General features: G+C 61.2%; 1 protein-coding gene across 1 annotated transcript in view; it reads left to right on the top strand.

Moving 5' to 3' along the window:
- The first annotated feature begins 75 nt into the window (after positions 1–75).
- The window catches only part of YTHDF1 (YTH N6-methyladenosine RNA binding protein 1), a 12,490-nt gene continuing 2,396 nt past the window's right edge, over positions 76–10,169 (top strand). Inside the window, exons 1-3 of the mRNA XM_029917445.1 lie at positions 76–165; positions 1,112–1,191; positions 8,074–9,588. Of these exons, the coding sequence (XP_029773305.1) occupies positions 8,092–9,588 (1,497 nt within the window). The 5' untranslated portion in view covers positions 76–165; positions 1,112–1,191; positions 8,074–8,091. The remainder of the gene's footprint in view (positions 166–1,111; positions 1,192–8,073; positions 9,589–10,169) is intronic.

The raw sequence follows: 10,169 nt of genomic DNA, 5'->3' as shown, positions 1-10,169 counted from the left end.
GGGCCGGGGCGCCCCGGGACCGCGGGACCCGTTCGGGCCGGAGCGCGTCGCGCGCCCGGGAGGGGTCCCCGTGAATAACTTTGTGTTTCCGTCTCCCCGGGGTCCCGTCCGCGCGCACGTCCCGGCCTGCGGCGACACAGAGAACAAAAGGACAGGATAATAAAGGTGAGCGAAGTGGGCGCGGGCGGCGCAGGTCCCTGGCGGCGGGGGAGGCCCCGGGAAACGGCGGGCCTTGTGGGGGAGAAACGGGCTCGGAAGGGCGCCTGCAACCGGACGCTTCTCTTCCGCGTGCTTCCTGGAGATAAAATGTTAGGTGGCAGTGCCGGGGGCCGCCTAGCAGTTGGGGAACAGGGACTTTTCAAGGAGAAGTGGATGAACGGGTGGCGGGAGGCATTCCGTCCTTCCTCCCGGTTGCAAGATGGTGGATTTGCGTGGGGGAAGGGAAGGCGGCAGGTGTGCGGGGCTGGCTCCGGGGGGGGGCCCTGGGGGCCAGCCGCGCACCCCAGCAGCCAGAGCCCTAGTGGTCCGAGCCTTCTGGAGTCTCTCCTGATGTCCTGGCTCAGGGTGAACCCCCGACTCACTGTCGTGACAGCGGGTAAGTGACACTTCGTGTTTACTTGGAAGACTCTTTTTAACCGGTGTGTGTTACCCGGTGTAACCAAATACGGTTCATCAGGTCTTAAGACTGGAAGGGGCCCAGCCCGTTATTTACCTTCCCGTCCGCTTCTGCCGAGCTTGGTAGCAGCGGAACGAAAGCGCGGAGCGGGTGCGGACGAGCTCGGAAGCGGCGCTCAGTTCCAGCCTTGGCCGCAGGGCTGCCCCCGGGCCTGGTCCTGCACGCGGGGAGGCCGCTGCCTGGCGTCCGTGCTCTGCTCAGGCCAGACCGCCTGCACCGGAGCCCAGTCACACTTCCTTGCGTTGCTGTCAGGGCCTACCGACTTGTGTGAGGTTTTATCAAAAACAGAAGCTTGTTGAAAGTTCTGCCTTGCCACTCCCGAAGTAAAAGCGGTTTTTAGAAATTGAGGGACACAGGCTTTACTGCCTTTGAATTCCCTGCTGGAAAGTAATTTCTTATCATTTGAATGTAACATTTTGCAACTTCTTGTTCTAGGACAAAATGGTTCTTTGCATCAGAAGGACGCAGCCCACGACAATGACTTTGAGCCCTACCTTTCTGGACAGTCAAACCAGGTGAGGTGTGTTTTTCTTTCTTAACCTGTAGTTTTACATCAGTTTTGTTTGAATTTTGGGACATCAGTTTACTGCTACGTTTCGACTTGCGCCGTATGAAGTGCTCGAATCAGGGGGCTTGCCGATGAGGTGCCCGGGAGACCAGCCTTGAGCTGACGGTGGGGCGTGGGTGCCTGGAGGGCGCCGCGCCCCGAGGCAGGGCCCGCTGGGGCCCGATGCAGGCCGAGTCCGGGGCTCAGTGAGGCCGGGCCTTTGACAGAGTTCTCTGAAACCTGGTGAGTAATTTTGGCTCTGGGCAAGTAGAATTGTGGTCCAGGAGAGCATCTAAGAATTGAGCTTTGGAGCCAGACTTCGGCCTTGGGTTCGGATCTTCCGGGGGAGGGGGGTGCTTGCCGTCTCTGTGCCTCGGTGGCCGGTCGAGGAAGCTGCTGGTGGGCTTGTTGGGAGGAAGGCAGGTGGTGCTCGTGAAGCTCCGACGTGGCCCCTGTCCAGGCAGGAGCTGCCCGTTCCCGGGTGCTTCAGACTTTCTCAGCCGTGGCCCTGTGGCCCTTTTGGAAACCGTCTTTGTTTGGGGGACTGTGCACCGTAGGATGCTTGCAGCCTTCCGGGCCTTCTTCCCCACCACCCCCGCCAGCATGCCCTGCAGCAAGGCCTTGCCAGCGTCTCCTGGGGGCCGACTCGCCCTGGGAACAACCTCCAGGCCAGTTGGAGTGTAGGGTTAAGCACTAAAGTGTCCACTAAGCCTGTTCGCCTTGAATAAAACGAGGCCTCGCCTCTTCCCTGTGGTGGGATGAAGTTAGTTTGTCTCTTTCCTCACTCGTCTGCATGTCTTAGAATTTAAAACTTTTCCTTATCTTCATCCTTCTTTTTTGTAAAACGTTATATTTATCTTTGAGAGAGAGATGGAGAGAATCCCAAGCAGACTACCCTGTCTGTGCAGAGCCCGATGCGGGGCTTGATCCCACAAATCAGGAGAACATCACCTGAGCCGAAATCAAGTCGGAGGCTCAACAGGTGCCTGTGTTCCTACTGCATTGAGCCAGTCTGCAGTTCAAGTGCCCAAGAGACCTTTCATAGGGCCCCTCCCCCTGCCCACCCAGAACCCCCCCTCCTCCAGGCAGGACCACGTGCTGCAGGCTGGCATCTGCATCGGTGACAGCGTCGTTGGTGACCGCTGTCACGGCAAGAAGTGAACTGAGTACTTTATTTTCCCCTTAGGTGGTCCGGATGCTGTAACCGAGTTGTGTTTTAGATTTTGACCAAAGAAAGGTGGGGGGAATCGTTTCATTCACTTGAGATCTGTTTTTACGAGGTGGGAGCTTCATGTTATCTGGGAGGACTTCTTTAGAAATAGAGCAGATGACTCTCCGTCCCGAGGGCGGTGCCGGCCGCTGTGTGCCAGGGAAGCCGGCCGGGAGGCCGGGAGGCTGGGAGGCTGGGAGGCCGGGAGGCCGGGCCGGCCAGTGCTGCGGGAACGGCCTTCAACCAGCCCCTTTGTCCTGGGAACTAGGGTGCGTGCTTGTCAGCAGGAGGGCTGGTCACAGTGTTTAAGAGTAGATCCACCACCGTTTTTTCAACTTTTTATTTTTTTAGTTTACGTATTTATTTTGAGAGAGAGAGCATGCGTGCATGTGTGTGTGCACACGAGCTGGGGAGGGGCGGAAAGAGAGAGAGAGACCCATATAGGCCCCGCACAGTTAGCCCAGAGCTGACATGGGGCTTCAGCTCACAGAACTGACATCATGACCTGAGCCGGAAGACAGCTACCCAGAGTTCCCAACAGGAAATCCAGGCTTTTGACTGAGAACAGATTTTCCAGAAATGCCCGACTGTTGGAGTGTGGGCAGTAGGTAACACAGAAAAGTGCTTAGATCCTAAGTTTCCTGGTCCTCTCGTCTTGTGGGTGAAGAAATGGGACCAGAGAGGCCTTGTTTGCCCAGTGGTGAAGCCAGTGGCGGGGGTGGGGGGATGGGGAGCCAGCCTCTCCCACGCACACAGCAGGGGCTCCTTTGGTCCTTGTGTGTGTTACTCCTTCCTCCACGCAGGCTGCCCCGCACGTGGCCACCTTGCAGACAAGCCACTGGGGACTGATGACACCTCTGGTTTGGGTCTCTGCTGGCGAGGTCTCCTGTTGAGGAAAGCTCTGTGTTTCGGCCCCCAGTGCCCAGAAGGGAGGTGCCGATGGCCCCATGGCCTGCTGGGCCGCTGCTGGGGGCTGGGGGCCGGGGCGGCTCACTTCGGTTGCCGGTGCTGTGCGTCTCTTTATTGAGGCGTATTTGACACGTGACAGGTTGCAGGCATTTGAAGGGAGCCATTTGCCTGGTGACTTGGCCTGTGTACCTGCGGAGCCAGCGCCGCAGTGAGGGTGGGGACGGTGCCGTCAGCCCCGTGGAACTTTTGTTTTTGTCTGGGTGTCTGTAGTAGCAAGTTGGAGACCATTTCTGGTTTTGAGTTTTATGGAGTTTTAATAGTGGGGTGATTTGGTGCAGCCCAGGTGTGTTCCACTTGTGCCACCGTCAGCGGGGCGGGCGGCCCTGGCAGGAGGGCCTTCGGGCGAGCCTCTGTCCCTTCCTGGTCACCCCCAGGAGCATCCAGACGTAGCAGCTCTGCCTCCCCTCTGTGACACGAAATACATGTCAGCTTTAGGAGGTTTCGGGGAGCCGCTGGGGGGCGGCCGGGCTCTGGGTGGGGCCCCCGCAGTGCGGGCACTACGCGTCAGAGCACCTTGTTGTCAGCGGACCCGCTTGGTTGCCCGCGTCCCTCTGACAGAGACAGAAAGGAATAGAAGCAAACTTTTCTAGTTTTTTCTCAATAATTCAGTTGGATTCTAAGTGTAGTCGGATGTGTTCACTCTGAGAAAGTTCTGTAAGTTTTCCTGTCCCCATTTTCAGTGCTGATCACTTATAATTGGTTCACGCTTATTCTAGAAAGCTGTGCTCTCTGTGACCCCTCTGACTTGAGGATTGACTTCACTTTGAGCAGAGCCGCCTGAAGTGCTGGGGCGGGGGGGGGGGGGTTCCGAGTTCAGGTTCTCCCAGAAGCTGGTGTGCCCCCTCTCAGAGGCTGCCTCAGGTGAAGTCTGCACTTTCTTACTCTGCGGAAAGCGTGTGACCTCAGACGTGTTTCTGTTCATAAAAAAAAGTCCAGCTTGTCTTGAAAATTGTGCTTGGCTGTCACCCGGGGTTTCTGCCAGGTTTGGGGGTGGTTGGCTCCCAGCAGCACCGATGCCTGGCGCGGTCCGCCTCCCGTGGGGAGCCCGGGGGCAGCTGGCTCAGCCCGCTCCAGCGACTTGGAGGAGGTGGCGGGGGGTGCCTGGTCCTGCCGGCCCGGCGCGGGCTTCCTGTGGTTGGGTCCGGGGGCTGCGGGCGTCTCGAGCTACTGCCCACGCAGTGGGGACCTGCCATAGCGGCGCGCAGCTGGCAGGGCCCAGTGGGCTCTGCACGGACTTCTGAATGTCAGGTTGCTCAAAACGACACCCCTCATGGGACACCTGGGTGGCTCAGTCAGTTGGGCGTCCGACTCTTGATCTCAGGGTCGTGAGTTCTGGCCCTGTGTTGGGCCCGCGATGGGTGTGGAGCCTCCTTAAAATGAACAACTGTGCGCCCCGAGCCGGGCATTGAGCAGAAATTCTCTGGTGTCAGAAACTGGTCCCTGCACAGACCCAGTGGCCGAGGGGCTGCAGTCCTCTGCCTGTGTCCCCAGGCCCTCCCTCAGGCTCACCTGCTGGTCCCTTTGTCTGACTTCCTAATCGCCTTTGGTAGTTTCCATTTTTACATAATTTACTTAGGCTTAAGTTCTGGCCATTCAGAATGAGTTTCTTTTTCTTTTCTTCTTTAACGTGGCTGTATTTTACTAAGTGTGAAAAAGTTTGAATTTTAGAATAGATTTATTAACGTGTTTTACTGTGGTTTTTCAACGAAAATGACGTAGTCAGACCAAGACTTGGAAGTCTGGTGTGTCTGGAGTCTGTTCTGTCTGTGATTTTGGACTCAGCCACAAGGAGGCGCCCAGGAGCCCAGTGTTTGGCATCTTCCCGAAGATGCGGCCGCCTCCCTTGTTTGAGGCCCTGTGTTCTGGCGAAGTCTCCTAGCAGGGGGCAGTTTTACCTGCACTGGCCTCAACAAGATTTTTTAGACCCTGCCTTTTCTGGGGCACACCGCACCCCGGCCTCAAGCTGCTGCCCTGCCCGAGGGAAAGCCGGGCTCCGTCCGCCGCTTCAGCGCCTGCACCCGCGCCCCCCATACCCCAGCCTCCTCGGGGGCGCGTCTTGGCCGCGGCACGTCTGTCCGGAGTGAGCGCTGTGCGGTGTGGCCCTGCCTGTCGGGCCGCCTCTGGGTCACCCATGCGGGGACGAGAGTTTCAGTTTTGCTGGAAGTTCAGGCCAGAGCGTTCGGCCCCTTCGTGCTGCACATGGATGGACGGACTGACAGGTACTGCTTCCCTTGCACCTCAGCCGGGGAGGGAGGGTGTGTGGCGCGAATAGCAAGCGAGGGGTAAACACATCCGGTCTTCTTGCGGGACGAAGGACTGACGGCGGAGGCGGGCACGCTGGTTCGCTGCTTGGCCTCGGGGCTTTGAAGGGAGCAGGGCCCAGGCGCAGCGAGACGCTGCTGGGAAGACTGGGTAGACACGGAGTCGGGCTCGCGGCCTGCCGGCGCCCCAGGGAGGGTGGAGCTGAGGACAGACGGGTGCAGGGACGGAGGCGGTGGGCAGGGCTGGCGTCAGGCCAGGAGTGCCTGGCCGGTGCACGTGAGGACAGCTGCTGGCCGCCTGCGGCCGCTGGTCAGATCGCCCCTTGGTCTGGGACCTTGAAGCGAGGGGTCTTCGTTCCTTTGGCTGTGAGAACGTGGTGCTGGAGGGAGGCCTGTGGTCCAGGCGGTCCTGCGACTCTCCCGTCTGCTCACTGGGACACCCCCCCGCCTCCCCCAGACTTCCTCCTGCCGGGAGGCACCCCGTGAGTGGAGCTGAGGGTTCGGGGTGCCGGCTGGCTCGCTCCCGTTCCCTGGACAGTCCCGGCGGAAGCGCCTGGGCGCGGTGTGATCGCAGGGCCCGGAGTGCCAGCTCGGGGGGCTCCTGGGCTGGACCTTAGATGAGCTGTGAGGGCGTTGAATGGAGAACATGACGTATGGTGACTCGTGTCCTGACCATGTCCTGTTACGGCTGAGGCTTATGTGTAAGTCACAGCGAGGAACTGGCCCCTCGCCTCACAGAGCGTGCCCTCTGCCCCAGCCTGACCAGCCCCAGAGAGCTTCTCTGAGGGCCCAGGCTGGGTGCAGGTCACCAGGAGAGGGGCCGGAATCACCAAAACCCTTTCGGGGGAGGGTCGCGCCCACTGTTCCGAGGCGCATAGGACTTGATGGCGCTGGTCACAGTCTGTGTTCTACTCCCTGAGCGCCTCCCTGCTGTTTATTCCTGGGAAAGTCCTTGCGTTTTAAGAAGCGATCCTGCAGTTGTCTGATGTCAAGTGGAGCAGCCGACGGGAAGGAACTGTGATTCCCGAGGCCCCACGAATGCTGGACGGAGCGGAGCCGCAGCAGGTGGCGGTGGGGACGGGCAGCCAGGAGGCTGGGTGGCCGCGGTCAGGTGTTGGGCCAGGACTGCCGAGGGACCGGCCTGTCCTCCAGAGGGTCCCCTGGCAGGTCTGCAGAGTCGCACGCCTTCTCGCCGCCGGGAAGCGCAGATGCTTGTTTGGCGCTCGGGCCCCCCGCCCTGCCCCCTCGGTCAGGCCCATGGTGATCTCACGTGACAGTCAGTGCGGGCTGGAGGAGGAGGTCTCTGCTCAGTGCTCTCCTCGGAGAACTTTCTGGTTGATAATAGAGGATAGGGAAGAAGACGGGAGCCCAACAAGCAGTCAGAAAATGGCAGCACAGACTGGGAAGTTTGCTGCTGTCTCCACTCTTGTCATTTATGGCCTTTCCACACGTTACATCAGCTGCCCCAGGCGGGAAGCCTACACCCCTCCATGCCCCCCACCACCCACACTTCCTAGGAGATCATCTGTGTCACCTGACAGCGGCACGGCCGGGGTGGGGGCAGCTGTGGCCAGAAACCCGCGGAGTCTCTGCCCAAGGAGACACTTTGCAGAGTTGCTGACCCTGGGGGTAGGCGTTGGCTAGATCTCCCAGACTACGGAGCGCCGGCCTCCAGGGCAGTCCAGCCACTTGACAAGCCCTCTCGGAGGCTCCGCTCTGTAAGGGGTCCCAGGTGAGGTTGGAGTCTGATGTGAGGGCTTCTCCAGCCCAGAGAGGAGGCAGGACACTGTGTCTCGGCCACGGGGCCACGGTGGGGATGCGAGATGGCGAGGCCCTTTGGACTTGGCAGCAGGAAAGGCATGTGGGAGGGGCCTCTGAAGTGGCCCTTGACGGGGCGTAGCAGGAGGAGGCTCGCAGGTCGAGTGGAAAAGGGTGTTGCCGGTGAGGCAGGACACCCCGGATGTTGAGCGATCAGGGGGCTTGAAACCAGGCTGCTGGGCAAGCCGCCCCGCCACCCCGAGCTCCCCGGAGGCGGTCTTGGCCTTCTGGCAGCTGCTCTTGCTCCCTGCTGTGCCGCCTGTGGTGTCCTGAGAGCGGCGTCAGCGTTGATGTCTCCCTCACTCAGGTCCCCTCCCGTGTAAACAGTCCACTGCTTGCAGGTGGAGGAGGGGCTGGGCCCCGTCGGCTGTTGGTGGCCAGCGGGGGCCCGGCCAGGCCTGGTTGTGTCACGTGGACCCAGCACGCTGCGGGTGACCATCTGGCTGCTCTCAGCCCTTGCTGTGTTCTCACTTGGCTTTGCCTTGGGTCCCGTGGGCAGTGATGGTGCCATCCAGCCCGCCTGGACAGACGCAGGGAATGTCCGAGTCATTTCCCGAGAGGTGTCTAACTCATCCTGTGCCTGTCTCCCCAGAGTAACAGTTACCCCTCCATGGCGGACCCTTACCTGTCCAGCTATTACCCACCGTCCATCGGATTTCCCTACTCCCTCAACGAGGCGCCCTGGTCCACCGGAGGGGACCCTCCAATCCCGTACCTCACCACCTACGGACAGCTCAGTAACGGAGACCACCACTTCGTGCACGACGCCGTCTTCGGGCAGCCCGGGGGCCTGGGCAGCAGCATCTATCAGCACAGGTTCAACTTTTTCCCCGAAAACCCCGCCTTCTCCGCCTGGGGGACGAGTGGCTCTCAGGGGCAGCAGGCTCAGAGCTCCGCCTACGGGGGCAGCTACACGTACCCGCCGAGCTCCCTGGGCGGCACCATCGTGGACGGGCAGACGGGCTTCCCCAGCGACGCGCTCAGCAAAGCCCCCGGCATGAACAGCCTGGAGCAGGGCATGGTGGGCCTGAAGATCGGGGACGTCACCACCTCCGCCGTCAAGACCGTGGGGTCGGTGGTGAGCAGCGTGGCGATGACCGGCGTCCTCTCCGGGAACGGCGGGACAAACGTAAATATGCCTGTTTCCAAGCCGACCTCGTGGGCTGCCATCGCCAGCAAGCCGGCGAAACCACAGCCGAAAATGAAAGCGAAAAGCGGACCTGTCATCGGGGCAGCCCTGCCGCCGCCGCCCATAAAGCATCATATGGACATCGGCACGTGGGACAACAAAGGGCCCGCGACCAAGGCCCCGGCCCCCCAGCCAGCCCCCCCGCTGGCCCCCCAGCCCCAGCCGGCCGTGCAGCCGCTCCCCGCCCAGCCTCCCCCTCTGGCCCAGCCACAGTACCCGAGCCCTCAGCAGCCCCCCCAAACCCGCTGGGTCGCCCCTCGCAACAGAAACACGGTGTTTGGGCAGAGCGGAGGGGCCGGCGGCGATGGGACCTCTCCCGGAAGTGCTCAGCCTAATTCTGCCCCCAGTGTGGAGTCCCACCCCGTTCTAGAAAAACTGAAAGCGGCCCACAGCTATAACCCTAAGGAGTTCGACTGGAACCTTAAGAGCGGACGCGTGTTCATTATCAAGAGCTACTCGGAGGACGACATCCACCGCTCCATCAAGTACTCCATCTGGTGCAGCACGGAGCACGGCAACAAGCGCCTGGACGGCGCCTTCCGAGCCGCGGGCAGCAAGGGGCCGGTGTACCTGCTCTTCAGCGTCAACGGGAGCGGCCACTTCTGCGGGGTGGCCGAGATGAAGTCGCCCGTGGACTACGGCACGAGCGCGGGGGTCTGGTCCCAGGACAAGTGGAAGGGCAAGTTCGACGTGAAGTGGATTTTCGTCAAGGACGTGCCCAACAACCAGCTGCGGCACATCCGGCTGGAGAACAACGACAACAAGCCGGTCACCAACTCCCGCGACACCCAGGAGGTGCCCTTGGAGAAGGCGAAGCAGGTGCTGAGGATCATCGCGGCCTACAAGCACACCACCTCCATCTTTGACGACTTTTCTCACTACGAGAAGCGGCAGGAGGAGGAGGAGGTGGTGCGCAAGGTGAGTCCGACCTCCTCAGGCGGGCGCTCGGGCTGGGGGCCGGGGGCCGCCAGTTCCCAGCGGCCTCGGGCAGGCGCCGCGTCGTCTGGGCCTTCCCAGGCATGGTCACCAGGGGTGGCGTTTACGTGGACGTGACCTCACAGCTTTTCGGTGTTTAGGGAACAGAGGGTTGGGGCCACAGTGCAGAAATTCTCGCAGGAACACTCAGAAGTGACCCCCTGTGGCACTGGGGTGGACCAGCGAGGCTGCTGGGGCGACAGGGCGCCGCAGGCCCTGCCTGACCTGGGGGCTGTGCAGTTCCCCTCAGGGTGGGCCCCCCCCCCAGGTGCCGCCTCCTGCTGGTGGGAACCCCGAGTCTAGAGGCCGTGGCTGCTTTTTCTCTTGAAAACCCGGTGTCTTACAGGTTTTGGAAGCTTGAACTCTCCATCCAGACGGTGAAGAGGAGGTGGGGGGCGGCGGGTTGGAACCCAGGGTGCGAGCCTTGAGTTGGGCCTCTAAGGCGGTCCGTTCCCTTCGCTGCCGCGGACCTCCCCGAGCCGGAGCGGGGCTGCCTGCACTGCGGCGGAGGGGGGCGCCGGGGC

The sequence above is a fragment of the Suricata suricatta genome, chromosome 12, assembly GCF_006229205.1.
Source record: "Suricata suricatta isolate VVHF042 chromosome 12, meerkat_22Aug2017_6uvM2_HiC, whole genome shotgun sequence".
Lineage (NCBI taxonomy): Eukaryota > Metazoa > Chordata > Mammalia > Carnivora > Herpestidae > Suricata > Suricata suricatta.
Note: the sequence above shows the minus strand (reverse complement) of the source record. Positions and strands in the feature narration are given on the sequence as shown.